This window comes from Triturus cristatus, chromosome 6 (assembly GCF_964204655.1).
Source record: "Triturus cristatus chromosome 6, aTriCri1.1, whole genome shotgun sequence".
Classification (NCBI taxonomy): Eukaryota; Metazoa; Chordata; class Amphibia; order Caudata; family Salamandridae; genus Triturus; species Triturus cristatus.
In genome coordinates, this window is record NC_140589.1 from 1,467,479,197 (window position 1) to 1,467,496,408 (window position 17,212).

Sequence of the window (17,212 nt, forward strand, 5' to 3'; positions counted from 1 at the left end):
TCTTCCTGAATAAAAGTGAGATTATGCTGCATACTTGTTCATATTTTAAGTAGTTTGCACTGACAAAATGTTTTAAAAACAATAAAGTTTCTAATACCCGCCTTCTCTGAACAGTTAGCTTGCTGCCCCATCCCCCTCCTCCCTATCCTCTGTTGTGTGAATCCATGGACTAGCCTCCTCCCTCCTGCCATGCATGGTCTGATGTGCTGCCACTGCCCTCAATTTAGTATGATGTATCAGTCCACTCCTCCTGCCCTCCATTGCCCAATTCTATGCCCCATCATTGACCTCCTGCTTAAACTCTGTGCTTAGCTTGCTGCCCCTATTCTCCTTCCCCCTGCCCTCCGATGTCTTTGTGCATGCCCCTGCTCCATCCTTTTTGCCCACCATGTCCCATGGACCTGCCACTCCTATCTACTCTGAGTGTTCTGTTGAGCTGCCACTCCCCTCCCACCTGCCTAGCATTGTCAGATGACTGTAACCTGTCCCTGCCACCTCCACCCTGCCTGTCCACATGCCATGCCTCTATCCTCTTCCTCCTGTCCTACATGGTCCATTGTACTGCCACACCCTTCTGCCCTCCCTGGTCTGTTGTGCTGCAACTGCTCCTCCTGCCTGCCCCGTGTGGTCTGTTGTGAGGCCCCTTCCCCTGAACTTTCTTGTCTGTGCACAGGTCCTGACCCTCCCTTCTATCCTCCATCGTCCTTTGTGCATGCCCCTGCACCCTCCTTCTTGCCCATCATAGCCATTGTGCTGCCACTAACCCTCCCACTTGCCATGCATGGTCTTCTGTGCTGCCATGGCCCCTCCCACCTTCCCTGTGTGGTCAGTTAGCTGCCCCTGACCCCCTCCCACCTTCCCTCCATGGTCTGTGTGTATGCCATCACAGTCTCACTGTTGCTCTTCATGTTGTGTCTTGCTTCTAGTGCCCTTCCTGCCTGACCTCCATGGCCATCTTGCTGCTCCTGCCCTGCCCCCTTGCCCCCAGCCCTCTGTTTACATGTGCAGACCCCTACTCCCTCCCTCCTGGCTTGTCTGTTCCATTGTAATGCCCCTGATCCGTCCCTCCTGCCCTTTATGGTCTGTTATGCTGCAGCCTTCTCTCCTGTCTGTCCATTATGGTCAGCTAGCTACCATTGCCTCTTTCCCCTCTGTTCTCTGTTGTCCATGTGCATGGTCCTGTCCCCTCCCTCTTGCTTTCTATGGATTGTTGTGCTGCACTCCAGTCCTGCATGCGCTGTGTGGTGTATTGTGCTGCTACAAACCCTGATGCCTGCCCTGCAGGGTCAGTTTGGTGCACCTCTCCATGTCTCTCCTGTCCTCTGTTATCCAAGTCCATGTCCCTATCCCATTTCCTTCCATGATCCAATGTACCATACTTGCGAACATTTTGAACTTGGTAAGAGGGAGATTTTGAAAAAAAACTGGGGTATTGATTTTCCCCTTTGAGTTACATTGAAAAAGAGGATATTGTAGACAGGAGACAGATCAAATAAAGCCCATTTGAGCTTAAAAACATTGGACGTTTCCTGGCTGAATCGGGTCTGTTGGCATGTATGGTTGTACTACCATTGCCTCTTCCTTCTGCCCACAATGGTCTATTACATTGCCACAGCCTTGAAGGAGGGTAGATTTTGTATCACAGGGGGCCCCTGGCCCGTTCTGTCCACACCTGAAGTATGAGACCCTTGTCCTTGCCCTGCCAGCCGCATTTGTAGGCCGTATTAAATTGACCAGCGGGTCCTGTGTTGCTATATAATTATCCTGAGACATCCTTACCACTCAGCCAGCATAAAACCCCTGTGTAGGCCCTTCTGTTCAATATGTAGGCCTCTTTGTTAAATTGACCATAGCTCTGCAATTTTAGTGTATAGCAGTCTGAAGGCAGGTCTGCGAGGCCTTCTGCTCCAAACTAGTAGCCCCCACCCTACCCGAGTGCTCCGTGCTCGGTATCAAAGTTCAACATCCCCCTGAAGCTGTCGACATACAGTAGGCTGCATCCTGGACTGGTACTTGCTTCCTGGGCAGGTTTCCCGCTTTTAAGGAAGTGGCAACCGCAGAGCGTCAAGTTAGGAGAACTGAGGAGATTTTATACATGAATATATTGAATTCCTGTACAATACCCATTATTTTCTGCTTGCTCTATGGAACTTACGATAAGCGATTGGCCTGAGAGACTGACCTTTTCACCCAGTTCATTGTCAGCATTAAGTGGGTAAATGACGAAATGTCTGGTAAAATCTGCAGACGAAGCTTTTGGGTAGCATACGTAGGTAGATGTAGCGTGCAAAGGAGCCCACAAAATGATATAAAAAGGGAGCACCCACAGATATCGACGGACAACCTCGCCGTCTGTATGTAGGTTAACAGGCTGTGCAGGTTTTCCCCAAGAACTGGGAGCTCTTGTCTTCCTTTGCTTAAAATGTCTTGCTCTGCTTTGCTTGAAGTATCTTATTCTATTTTACCTATATGAAATGTCATGTTATGTTTAACCATTGTTCTCTTTACTTTTGCATTTAAAAGATGTTGTATTGTAATTGCAGGAATGCTTGCTCTAAGAGTAAATGTGAGTGTCCCTAGGTAACATTTTCCTTGGTGTAACTTGTTTCTCATGATGCATTTATAGATGTGTTTTCTCTCTCTCTCTGTCAGTCCATTAATTGAGATACAGAGAATATCATGACAGCTGTATGATTATCTGGATTCTGTATTTTGTACTTTATGTCTCTATTCTGCGGTTTCTTTGAAGTTGCATCTTCTCATTAAACTGCCATTGTATTCTGCCTCCAATTCCATGTCTCATATGTCTGTTTTCTTCATTTTTGGAGCAAGCGTTCCTAGGCACCCCGGCTCAAATTAAGGTGCCCCTTTTGTCCCTGACTCACTCTCCTGCTCAGTTCTGTGGTGGCTCCCGGGGCTCTGGGGACCGCCCCTAGCTTCCTTGACCCGTAATAGATCTTCCCTCCAACAGCCTCTCTTGCAAGTCCTGTATTGTTGGTTTGTTGCCCCTGCCCCCCTTTCCACTGCCCTCCATAGTCTGTTGTGCTTCCACGGCCCTTCCTGCCTGCTCAGTGTGGTTAAATTGTTGCCTTTGCACCCTCCTACCTGCCTTCAATTTTCAGAGCCCGTGCCCCTGGCCTCTGCCTCTCAACAGTATCCTAATGAACAACTAGATTGCTAACATTCTATATTTATTACAAAAGTGTGGAACGCCTGACATCATCTTGATGTAATCAAAACTGTAACACCTAGAGCATTCCTTTAGAAATTACATATATGAGAGGGTCTTATTGGCATCAAAATTATGGTTAGTGCTCTAAAAGACTAAAATAAGGACATATTTTCTGAGTTTTCAAATAGCGACAAAGCACTTTTAAATTATTTGTTATCTTTATGTTTTTTTATCTAGTTGACAACTTGATTAAATGTTGCACTTAGGGGAGAGGATGTGGTGTTACTTCCAGAACTGCAGACTTTGCAACTGGGGAACCAGGTTGAAGTTTCTGCTTCAGCTCGACATTCTGTGATTCTGGTCAAATCACTTAGTCTCCCCATGTCTACAACCAAAATGAATTTGTTCTTGTGTGATGTAACCAATGCTCATGTAAAGCACTCCAATACCTGACAAGTCTGCACTATATAACACTGCAAAAACACAAAATAATAAGTGTTTTGCACACTTCTGTCATTGGGCTATATTTGGGCTATATCTGGGTGATTTTGGGCTACATTTGGGCTCTTTTGTCTCCGGTGGCCATCTTGGGAGATTTATTTGTTATGAAGTTTCCTAATTTCCTCATGTACTGCAGTCTCCTCAGTCGGAAATGCTTTCAGTTTTTTACTTTGATTCCATCATGAAGGTATTCAGATATGTCACACATTTGCCATGAATTCTGAATGTTAGCACTCTAGTTGCTCATTAGATCACTGTAGTAAAACTACTGTTCACCATGGAAGTCTGCTCCTGGTATTAAAAGTGCATGTTTCAGTCTGCATGTCAGAATTTTTTAATGAAATAGAAGAGGATTTGAGAAGTCACTCAAAACGTGCCCTCATTTTCTTTCTTCAGCATTAATCATAATTTCTATGGCAAAATGAACCCCCTCATTGTGTTCCTTTTTAAATTAAATGTTTTAAGTGTTACCAGTTTATTCCAATCAAGATGGCTTCAGGTGTGCCATACTTTTGTCATAATGAAGACAGTAAGTGCTCTAGTTGTTTTTAAGAACATTCTTGGACATTCTGTCATTGGGCTATACTTGGGCTACATCTGGGTGATATTTGGGCTACATTTGGGCTCTTTTGTCTCTGGTGGCCATCTTGGGAGACTTATTTGTTATGAAGTTTCCTAATTTCCTCATTTACTGCAGTCTCCTCAGTAGGAAATACTTTCAGTTTTTTACTTTGATTCCATCAAGAAGGCATTCAAATGTGTCACACATTTGCCATAAAATCAGAATGTTAGCACTCTTTTTGCTCATTAGATCACTGTAGTAAAGCTACTGCTCACCAGGGAAAACTGCTGCTGGTATTGAAAGTGCATGTTTCAGTCTGCATGCCAGGATTTGAGAAGTCACTCAAAATGTGCCCTAATTTTTCTTTCTGCAGCACTAATCATACTTTTTATGGAAAAATGAACCCCCTCATTTTGTTCCTTTTTAAATTAAATGTTTTAAGAGTTACCACTTTAATCCAAGCAAGATGGCTTCAGGTGTGTCATACATTTATCATAAGTAGGACGGTTAGCGCTCTAGTAGTTCTTTGGAACACTCTGGAAAGCTGCAGTAGAACACAAAGGAATCAACTGACAGTCTCTGCCCTTGTTGGATGTACATGTTTTACTGAGAATGTCAGACTTCATTCTCACATGACTGAGAAAGATAATGTGAATTTACAGAAAATAAGCTCTCAGTTTAGCTTATAGATCACCTTCCAAACCTCTGTGGTAAAAGCATGAGAAAATATTTTTCTCTCAATCATGATATCCCAGCAGAAGGCTTTTTCACATGGTGAAATCACCTTAGAACATACCACAATTCCTAAAATGAGTATGGTACCATCAACAAATGATTTATAATGTAACTAAAGTCTTAAAATCTTCTATTAACTGCAATGCTTTTTAATGAGGTGCTATCATGTATATTGGTCCCAAGATGGCTGCCAACACTTCTTGGATGAAGTGCTGACAGCCAATCAGATCTCAGGATGAGATGTGTGGTTAGGCTCCGCCCACATATATATATTGATTTAAATGCTATTTTCTCAGGAACTACTGGACAGATTTACACCAGACCTACAAAAGGCACTTCCTTGACCTGAGGACTACCTCTCTGCCAAATTTCAAGTAACTCTGTTCAGCCGTTCGGGCTTTAGCTGTGTCTAAAGGTCCTATGGAAAAATGCATGGGAAAAACGCGTTTTGGGACCCCCCTTTTTTCTCAGCCCCCGCTTGACGAATCCCCCCGAGACTTTCAGGGTAGGAGCGGAGCGTAGCGCCCCACCTATTTTGAAAATTTCGCGAGGATTCATCGACCGCCGCCAAAGTTATTCCAAATAGAATGTTGCGGATTTCCTATGGAAACAGGGTCCTAACTATAACTATCTACTGGCGACCGCCAGTAGATAATATATATATATATATATACATATACACACACACACACACACACATCTATATATATATATCTCTATCTATTACCTACTGGCGGTCGCCAGTAGGTAGTTCTAGTTAGGACCCTGTTTCCATAGGAAAACCGCAACATTCTATTTGGAATAACTTTGGCGCCGGTCGACGAATCCTCGCGAAATTTTCAAAACTAATGGGGCGCTACGCTCCGCTCCTACCCTGAAAGTCTCGGGGGGGGATTCGTCAAGCGGGGGCTGAGATAAAAGGGGGGTCCCAAAACGCGTTTTTCCCATGCATTTTTCCATAGGACCTTTAGACACAGCTACAGCCCGAATGGCTGAACAGAGTTCCTTGAAATTTGGCAGAGAGGTAGTCTACAGGTCAAGGAAGTGCCTTTTGTAGGTTTGGTGTAAATCTGTTCAGTAGATTCTGAGAAAATAGCCTTTAAAATCAATATATATATCTGAGCCAGCTTACGGTGCGCTTACCGTACGCGCACGCCGCCGAGCGCGATTCTGATTGGCTGTTAGATCTTAGTAAACATTCGAATCGGTCGAAACCAGTAAGCGGCGGCCGCCATTTTCTCTCTCGCAGTCTGAGAGGGGGTTAAAAAACAAAGGCCAAAAACATGTAAAGGGGCTGTTTAGACAGCTCCTAAGCACCTAGCCATGTTGAGGGAGTCCTCAAAGATCCCCCAAGGCCAAAAACGGAATTGTAATTTTTTCGATAATTTCGCCGATTACCTGCAATTGGGGACGTTGTGACGGATTTAAAGAGGGGCATGGACATTGAGGCCCATCTGAGGGCTTGAATTTGGCGGCAGTAAAATTACGTGCAACGCGATCAAATTCGTCAGGGACTACATGGCCCAGCATTCCTCGCTCATGGCGATGAGCGGTCTATACAGACCGGGTTTTCTGGCATACTTATGACCCAGCATCCCTTGCTCAGAACGGCATGAGGGGCTCATCAAGGGCGGGCCATTTGGCAATTTAAGGGGCAAGTCCACAGAAAGCACACCTTCAGAACGTCTCTGCCTCTGAGGAGGAAGGTTTCTACACTTCGAAACGCGTCAGGCTCTGGGACGTTGCTGAACTGCCTACGCGATTGATGTTCCATCTGCGCCTCTTGTACCAATAAAAGGGTGTTACCCATGAACAGCGTCAGAGTGCTTCCCACAACAGGGCAACCTTGGAGCTTTGATAAAAAAAAATTTTTTTTCTTGGGGGGGGGGGGGGGGGGGAACCACACCATAGCCTTGTATCCTGTAGCAGTCCCCTGCACCCACGACAGCTCAAGCCCCAGATCACGAAACCCCATTAGAGTGACGGAGCGCATTCATAATACTGAACGAATTTGCGGCTTTCACTGGTGCAATGGCACGGGAGGGGCCCACAGCACCCCAATCAGGCCTGTTTTACGACCAAACAGTAGCAGTGGGAGGAATTTTCCTTGCTGTGCCACGGTTTACTGGTAATGCTGAAATACATGTATAAGTGTAGATATCAGCGCTCAGAAGGTACCGGATGGAGTCATGAAGTGCTTTGCAACACACCTAAAATATGTATGACTGACGTGAGCTATTACATTGACTTCTATTTTAGCCAATGTTAGTCTGCAATAGGTGTGTGTGGAAGGGCGGGGGCTGAGCGAGATAACATTCAGTGGTTTATATAATGAGAAAGCCATTGCATCGTACATTAGATGACTTTAGAGGTATTAGAAAAGAGGAATAGATGGGGTGAAGGGGGAGAGGAGGGAAAGCGGAGTAGGGGGTAGAGAAGGGATGGTGGAGGGAGGCAGACCTCCTGGTAGGACATGCAAGAAGCTAAAGTGTAAATGAGGGAGAGGGTTGGTAGAGAGGCAAAGGTGAAAAGTGTATAAGAGAAGCGAAGAGAATGAGAGGAGGGGGGGGGGGGGGGGGGAGAGAGTCTGTGGTGGAGAGGGGTTAATAAAAAAAAAAATAAAAAAAAAAAGAAGAATGGGAGACCAAGGGAAAAGAGAAGAATGGGAGACCAAGGGAAAAGAGAAGGAAGGTGGAGAGGCAACACAGAAGGAAGTTGGAGGAGAAGTGTAGAAAATAGTGGTGGGAGGGGCAGAGAAAATGAAGCTGGGGAAAGTGTTATAGTGGAGGGGTAAGAGGGCATGCAGGATTTGAGGGGAGGAAATGATCAGGTGAGAGGTGGGTAGCAAAAGACAAGAGGGTTGACATAAGAACAAGAGGTGGGGTGGGGTGGGGGGGGGGAATGAGATGGTGGAGAGGTCAAACGAAGGGTGGGAGGAAGAGGGATGAAGGCAGGGGGAGAAACGAGGGAAGAAAACTGACACGGGTGGGAATGGGAGGGAGGCGATATGAGGGCTGAATATGAGAGTCAGACCTAAAAAAGGTGAAAGCACCATTAGCAAGTCGATATTAAGAAACGTGTAGATCACCTATTCAAGCACAGATGCAACGCACTATATTTAGTTAGGGTTACCAAAGTGCCCAGCAGTTGAATTAAAGGCTATCCCCAGTAGTGAGGATCGTAGTCAGTGCTCAATCACAAACTGCATATTGTGCACTTAACCGTAGTAAAGGCTCCTCATTAAGAGATGCGGCATGATGGAAATAAGACACCGCATCCGAATACGGAAAAAAAAAAAAAGTAGTACCCATTAATGGAAATCGTCATGAGGCGTACTGCGCACACAAACACAGCGGAGGCTAAATCACAAGAAATGTGGCATGCTATTAAGTGTTGCACGATCACAAATATGAAACCACTTTATTCCGCGTGACCATATGTGAAATTACATACGTTACGTACTATGTATAAACACATACACTGCAGAGTGCCAAAATACCGTAGATCTAAGGACCAGAAGCCGCATCCATATAGGGTCAATTCTTAACTTCGTCAGATGCGTCCGTGAGTATTTCCAAACAAGTTCAATATGGAGATTGAAACAGCGCACCATGTTGAAACATTTAAAGAATAAGCGGAGTGAAAAAGAAAGACGTCACCAACAAAACAAGCACGCGAGTGGTGCGCGCACGCGCCACAGCGAGACATCTGTTTTGAATTATCACGCACGCGTCTAGGCACGATAACTCAAAATAGATTGTGCCTGTGCGGGTAACCAAAAGCAACAGGCTGTGGGCGGAGCAAAGGTGGGACATGCACCCACCTTTGCCCAATTGCGTGATGTCTTTCTTAGAAAGATGCACGCAAAGGCAAATAGCCTCGGCCCAAAAATAATCCACACACACACACGTGTGGTCAATTTTGAAGCTCCCTTACAAAAAGTCTCGCAGCGCATGCGCGCTGGCTCAGGCTGCTTAGTGTATGGCCAGGATTAAATCCCACTATTCTATAACAAGATATGCATTTTGAGTGGTTTGGGGTTTTCTGTAAAGGATTACCATCTACTTGTCATTTCACAGGGTCATATATTAGAACCCAAATCTATCGAGAAACATCAGCTCAGCAATCCGCTGTTACGCTAACTCCTACATATTTGTTAGACACGCGAGAGGATGGTTTTTCCTTAAAAATATAAAATAAAAACACAACATGCCCCTAAAAGCATGTTAAAACAGATGCAATGCTTCTGTGTTATTCCAGTTTGGTAAATCCAACACCAGAGCTTTAAACATTTCAGGTAGGCTATTTAAACTATAAGCTTTATACCCCTCCCACCTCCCCACCCATGCTTAAAACAGAACTGTTGTGCACCACATTCTTGTCATCTGACCTATTATTCCCTTTACTCAATGCTGTGCAGAGTTTCACATCTGCAGTAATACATATGATGCTTGTTTCTTTAAAGATCTATTTTGTCTCGCTCTTGTGCTTGCTGGTTGGGTGATGAACAGGTGGGCATAGAGAACTTCATTTAGGAAACCTGTTGTCCTCCAACCTGATGCTTGCCGAAAAAGGGGCATTTCTTAGGTCTGCATACAGAGTGTTGCCCCTCTGAGATGCATAGTCTAGCACGGGCTGAAATGGAGATCCTGCCTCATCACTTGTATTTTTTGGCTAATGTGCTTGTATGATACTCAATAGATTTTCTAGATAACGGGGGGGGGGGGGGGGGGGGGGTTGAAGAGGAGTTGGCCTAACGGCTAGGGCGCTCGACCTTGGAAACTGGGTTAGAGTCTCGGTAATGACGCTGAACAAATCACTTAACCTGCCCGTGCCTAACTAAAAAAATGAATGTGTCCTCATGTAACATAACTGGTGCTATGTAAAGCGCTCTGATACCCGACTGGATTCGGGTAAAGTTTGCGCTATATAAAACTCTGCAAAGAAACAAACAAAAACAAAAAACTGCCCAGGATGCTAACGGATCCGAGCTGGGGAGAGGCAGGAACAGGGTGATACTGTAAATTATAGCTACCAGTTTCAGAGAAGGATTTGGGGGCTACAATCTATGAAAGTTGTATTCTTCAGGCGGACACGCAATCCTTAACTGGAAGAGATTAAATATATGGGAGGTTTTGTGAATGGGGTGAAAATTACGGTCAGAGGTGTTTAATCTGAGAGCCAAGAAGCAGAAACACTAGGTTCTAAAACATAGTTACGTATTGTTGAAAAAGATGCCAGACCCAAACTAGCACCAAGGAGACTTCTGCATCTGAGCCCTAACCCTAGTTTAAGTAGGGTTAGGCTCTACTTCCGGACAAGCATTTTTGGGATGAGGCCAACATAACTACTTTGCGGAGAAGTATTGGTCAACAAGCAGCCGCTTACATTTGAAGAACTGAGACAAAGGATAGATTATCATGGGTCAATATGACACTTGGTGCATTTGTTTAGGAATTGTACGGATGTAGGATCAAATTGGGACAGTAAAATGTGGCGGGAGATCATAAAACAGAAAATTACATCCATACCTTTTGAGCTAAACATATTGGGGGTTATATAAAATGAATAAAAAATGAGAAAGATTTGCAGTGTGAGCATTGCTGCTGGCAAATTGTCTTACAAGTAGGACTTGGAATGCACCTCAGGCTAGTCTACTCCGAACCTGGAAGAGGGGAAATTGCTAAAATGTGCAGAAACAGAAAATTATGCCTAACCACACTTCAAAGGTGAGCGGGTGTGACTAAGTGAGATGAAATTATCACACCCTCAAAAGCTGAAACAGATGAACACCCCCTTTCTCAAAGCACCAAGTCTCTCAAGGAGGTCTCATTGAATTAACCTGGAACTGGTTTCTTATTCTAGATTTTCATATGGATAGTCAGGATGGATGAGCCACTCGTGTAGATACTTTGCTCTAGTGCATCTTGGGTTATTGATGGGAGACTGGGACTCAATAGCATAGTTAGATGTGGGGTCTTTCAACTGGAACACCCATTGTCCTTAACAGCTCTTTACTGGATAAAACACCTTAGTTATATCACGGTTAGAGATATTCTTGCTCATTATAAAGCGCCTTAGCACATTTAGAGGATATGTTTAACGTGGACTGTTGACCATTGCAACATTACATGTGTACAGAACACCAAAACATGCTGTACAACAACAAGCAAATATTATATAGGCCGTTAATGTAGCCCTCTTATACAGGCTCAGTATGCTTTTGAACTAATAGCAGGTATCCTTGCTGCGGATGGTGCAAACTAGGTTACCTAGCCTGAAGGAAACTCCGGATTTAACAAAGACAAAAAAAAAAATAAAAAAAAAATTGCCTGTCACTCTGTATTGCGTGCATCAAAACCCACGTAAAGATTCCTAGCTTATTCTCCCCCCCCCGCCCCCCCAACCCACACCCCAGGCTCCGGGGTCTGCTGTTACAGTGCGAGTAATGCTAATCTTCCATTTGTCAGGAGAAGTTATTTCTATTGAGGTCTTTCAGGCATGTGTTTCAAGAAGGAAGTTCTGTTTCAGCAAGAAAGAAAAAAAAGCCACTGAATTGTACAGAGCTCCATCTACCATCATTTGCTTCATATTGGTTGAAGCTGCCCACAGAATAATAGAAGGGAGGTTTTTCTATCTTGCTATAAAAACAGCAAAAGCAAGCGTCCCCCACCAAAACAAAACTGTAGAATATTTTCTTCGGTGTCTATAGTAAAATCATGAATATCAATCCCAGCTTTTCGGGATACAGTATCACAGATGCGACAACAGAAACAGCAGAAGTAGAATACGCAGAGTAGAACAGCAACCAATATCAATTGATTGATGGTCTGGCCAATTGTTTCTACATGTAAACACCATAGGGCCAAAGTAAATGACTTCATGAGGAAATATTTCACATCTGCAAAGTACATTAAAACACAAAATAAAAAAATATTTAAAAACCCCCACACACAATTACCTTCACACTCTTCTTGGAATACTTGTCCAATGCAGCACCTTGGGATTTGAAGATTTTCACATTTGCTTTAAGCAAATCTTTCCTCTCCATGCCCTCTCGTCTTGGCATGGAGCCGACCAGGACTGCAACATCAAGATCTTTAAAAGCCACCTCCTCTTTGTCAGTTGCAATAACCTCTACAAAAACAGAAGATTTTTTCAATGTAATGTATTTTCTCCATGTCCTCATAACCAAGGAAGATTGGAGCCGGTGTGCTTTGAACGTTAATGTGCCTAAATTATACCTAGTCTCATAACAGGGACAGAAACATTCCCCCCGGATGGCAAATAATTCACCAAGATGTACAACGTCTGACCACCCAAACCTGCACTGAGTGATACTTGTGCAGGCTATGCCATTTGGCATCTCACCAAACTTTGGTAAGAATAGAGCCGAGCACCCTGGTGGGGGGGGGGGGGGGGGGGGAAATAGAAGAGAAATGCAGAGACGACTTCACATCCTCACCAGCCATTAGGATGCCGTGCTCGCAATCTCCCTGCTCTGGGTCAGATGATGGGAAAAGAAAGGGGCATGGTTAACTTCGGAACTAGAGTAAAATCAAATCTGCTTCAAAAATGGAAAGAAAGACCTGCTCCTAAGTACTACAGAGAAAAAAAAAAAAAAGTGTAGACACTAATCTGGACAGCCAGGCCACAATGAATGAGTAACAGCCAGACCAAACTACTTTGCAACTAGGACAAAACTTACATGCAATCATTCTATTGCAATAAACAAAGTAAAGCAAAAAAAAAAAAATTAAAAAAAAAAAAGTGTAAGGAGAAGTATGTCACTTTATTTGCTTGGCTTCACGAAGGATATTCGTTAGGTGCACATTACCATATGCGAAAAATAAATTGTGTAAAGGAAACACGAACAGCGCCAAGACAACTGGGAGAGCGCACTTCGTGGGTGGTAAGGGAGAAGCCAAAACGGCATGTTATTGCTGGCTGCATGCGCCTCAAGAGACCACCACTTAATACTGAGTAGCCCTCTCAATGGAACAAAACAAAGGCCAGTTGCTAAAAACAATATTCATTTCCTTTAAAATTACTTAATTTACTCAGTGGCCTTACTGTCTCATAGGAATATAATCTAGCATCTACCCAAATGCCCAAACCTCAATGTTTCCTTTCCAGCTATATGGAGGTCTACAAGCTGGAGGAGCCACTTCTTGGTCACTGTAGAAACAGACGTTTGCTCCTTACTGGCGGAGACCAACAAGCTAAATAAATCATACTACATTACTACCTGAAAATATAAAACCATAGTCCCCTTACTTTAGATTCACTCTTTAAAAACGAACTTCAGAATCAGTAAGTACCTTTGAATAATAAAAGCTTCTCTTCTAAACCTTCTCCTACACGAGAAAGGTCCCCTTGTTGATGCCCTATGTTCATATCAACATTGAGTGCCAAGACAGAAGCGGCTTTTAGTAGTCTAACTATGTCCAGCCAATGCTAAATTCATATTAGACATTGCTCTCAGTATTTTGGAAAAGGGCTTTGCCAAACGGTTTAACAAGTGATAGCTATGGACAAATTCAAATCGCCAGGACAACATTTATATACATGGTCTGGAGTGGCCAGGAAAGGGGGACCATTCCAGCTGCAAATTACACACACTAAGGGGGGGGGGGGGGGGGGGGGGGGGGGGAGAAACACACACACAATCCCAAAATAGTTTAGAAGAACTATCAAATATACCAGCTGCTGAGAAACAGGTTATCCACTCACTAACGCTAGTCAAAGAGACAGCAGTGAAACAGGTGAATAATTACAACTCAATCTATTGGGCACAACCTGGTGTCATCATTTGACAATGTCCGGGTTGATGTACCACATACTCAAGAGAAAAAAATAAAACTGTACATACCTACACGGGTTCCATTCTTAGTTAAAGGAAAATTAGGATTTCAGAACAAAAAGCAACATAGCCAAGTAGCTTGGCCTATTTTGTTCCTCCAAAACTTCAAACCCGCAGATAATGCAAATGTTTCGCATTAACAAAACTGTTTTAACCAGAATGCACCCTGAATACATATCAATGTTTGACTGCAATATGCATAGATTAAAGAACATTGTATATAACATCTGTATGATTTTGTAAACTGTTTATTGCCCTGAACCACGCCCTAAGTGCAGCAGCAGGTGTGGCAGACGCAGGAAGGTCAAAATTACTATTCCAACTCCAGTCCTAGAATATTTGGAGCAAGTGCAATCTTCAAATATTCAAGGCGGCTTATTTAGTATTCGAACTCGAGCCCAGGAAAATGTTGGGAAGGTTATTCATTCCCTAAGTATTTTTAGTGATGGTTGAAAAGTAGTAATTTTGAATGGTGAAAAGTTCTGCCTGAGGAATACCACACTGGTGTGTAAAGGGTCACTGAGCTAGGTAGTTTCACAGCCTGGTTGTTACTCATTGTTGCGCCTTTCAGTTTATAGCCTGACACAATCAACATAGTTGCATTTTACTTGTCAAGAAACAAGTCTACAAAAGCGTTCTGCAGTTACTTCAGAGTGTGCAATGCTGCAAGCCAAAAAAATTAGATTGCACAGCACGGACCTGCAAAAGGGATTGCTTAGTGTGAGACCGGCCTCGTGGCGTGGGCCCTCCCGACCAGCAAGTCACACTACCAACACGCCGAACCTCGTGGGCACAGCCTTTCGGCTTCCGTGGACCAACATCCCGAGGGCCGAACAGATCCCCAACATGCATGCCCGGCCGAGGGAGAACGACACCCCCCCAAACCAGACCGAGAGGCGCCGACTCTGTCACACCTCTGGTCTCTTCCCCGAGGGAGGTTTCGATCGACCACCAGGCCCCTGGTGAGCGGGCACCTCTCCTGCTGGGCGTCTGGAGTCCCTCCCGGACACATCTGAACAGATCAAGGGGCTGAGCGACAGGAAACCCCGACACACCGCCCCCCAGGCACCAGACCCCTCTCCGCGAGGACCCCGGACTTCAAAGAGGAGGGGAAGTATAACAAGGGGTGCTGAAGGGACGAGAGGCAGAGAAGACCTGGACTGACGAGAGCCTGCTGACCTGGTCGCGGCTCGATCGCTCACCGAACAGAAGATCGCTATCCGAACTCTGAAACCACCTGAGCCCTGCGGACGCTGTCGCGGCTCCCCGAACTCTGAAACCATCCGAGCCCTGCTGACGCCGCCGCGGCTCCCCGAACCCTGAAACCATCTGAGCCCTGCTGACGCCGTCGCGGCTCCCCGAACTCTGATCCATCTGAGCCCTGCTGACGCCGTCGCGGCTCCCTGAACTAAGACCCTCCGGTGCCTGCTGAGTGACTCGCAGCCCGCTCCTCCAAGAGAACCGGCAGAGATTGCCGAGAGAAGCAACATCCCCTCAGCTCGAGGATTGAGAGCTGTGCGCCGGATACCTTGCAGAGACACTGATTCAAAGACTGTCCCGCTACCCCTTTTTTCCCCTCATCACAAGATCGCTGCCGCTTGTGGCATTTACTTTGGTACCTGCTTACCGGATCATAAAGATCCCTGACAACTATCGATAAAGACTTATTACCTTATAAAAACGACCTACTGTGTGGGGTCCCTCTATCCGAAGAGAGAGTAAGCGCAGCGCGTGCGATCCTAGGTGCGAGACCCTGCCAGGCAGGGCCTCTCTGCTCTTGCTCGGCCTAATTCTGGGAAAGGTGGGCCCCAGGGTGGACGGGAGCACACTCCGCAGCCTCCCCGGGAACCGCTTTCCAACATTTGGTGGCAGACGACGGGATCCGAGCCAACACCTAGAGATCGTGCAGTAGACGGCTGACGCACTACCGAGAAGAATGGAAGGAGAAACTTCCCTAGGTGCCGCAGGCACCAACCCAAGCACGGCATTTCAAAAAGACCAGTTAGAATCTTATACGCACCGAGAGCTGAAACAATTTTGCAAAGACTTTGGAATCACTACCACCGGACTGAGCACGATAGAGGACTTCCAGGGGGCATTAAAAACCTGGGTCGAGGCAGAAGCTCCCCGGACACGAACAGAAGGAGAAACACCCAACGAACCACGAAGCAGCCCGGGGAGGAACGGTGCCCCCGAGGGGGGGCCTATCCCCTGAGGAACTAGCAGACCGAGAAAGAGGTCGCAACCACAAACTGGAACTAGCAAAACTAAAAATCGAAGGAGAGATAAAACTGGCCGAGAAAAAACTGGCGGTGGAACAGTTACGCCTACAAGGAGAACTAGAGGAAAAGAAACGACAGAACACGAAGAAAAGAAACTCCAACTAGAGCACGAACGTAGCCTAAAAGAAATCGAGCTCCAGGACAAGAGGGCGGAGGCCCGACCCTCGGAAACCCAACCCATCTCCTCCACCGTGGAACCGAAGGTCCACATCAAAGGACGTGGTGAGAGAATATTATAAGAACGACGACATTCAGCAGTGGTTCAAGGCCTACGAAGTCGCCATGACCTCCCACCGAGTCCCGCAGAAAGACTGGGGGGCTGGGCTGTGGGGCCGGTTCCTGAGTGAGGGGAGAGATACCCTGCTGGACCTGCCCTCCACGGTAATGAACTCCTACAGTCACATGAAAGAGGCCCTGGTAGCCAGATATGGGCTCACCCCTGAAATGTACCGGCAACGGTTTAGAGACTGCAAAAAGATACCCGGTACCACCTGGGTGGAGTACGTGAACTTTTACAGCCGGGCCTTGGACGGATCAAGGGCAGCAAGGTCTCCACCTTTGAGGAGCTGTTCGACCTAATCGCATGGGAACACTTGGCCACTAATTGCTTCATAGAGCTGCGCCAGCACCTCCTGGATAGCAAACTCACAGACCCGCGGAAACTGGCCGTCGAGGCTGACCGGTGGGTGAACACCCGGACCTCCCGGGGGCCCGTGGGAGACTATGGTCGCCACAGTCAGGGACCCCCTCGCCAGAGGGGCGGGGGGAACCAAGGCCGGCCAAGGGTGCTCCCGGGGGGGATCCCCACTCAGCCCTCCCAGAGGACAATCTCCACCTTTTCCCGCTCCACCTCCGGCCAGCACAGGGCCACCCGGGAGGCCGGGGCCCCGAGTGAGGATCACCTGTTTACGCTGCCAGCAGACCGGACACTATGCCAGTGACCCTCAGTGTCCTCTGTACCAGCGGACCGCCACCACAACCCCGCCGGCTCGACAGATGGCCTCTGTAGCCCTGGGGGAAGAGATGGAAGACTCCCAAGAATGGGAACCAGCCGCCATGGCCTTGGTCTCCCTAGGGGACTGGGAGATGGTCCCCGG

General features: G+C 46.2%; 1 protein-coding gene across 1 annotated transcript in view; it reads right to left on the reverse strand.

Annotated features, from left to right (window-relative positions):
- MDH1 (malate dehydrogenase 1) overlaps positions 1 to 17,212 on the reverse strand; it is a 73,932-nt gene that overhangs the window by 31,234 nt on the left and 25,486 nt on the right. The window contains exon 4 of the mRNA XM_085612552.1: positions 11,932 to 12,107. Coding sequence (XP_085468678.1) covers positions 11,932 to 12,107 — 176 coding nt within the window. The remainder of the gene's footprint in view (positions 1 to 11,931; positions 12,108 to 17,212) is intronic.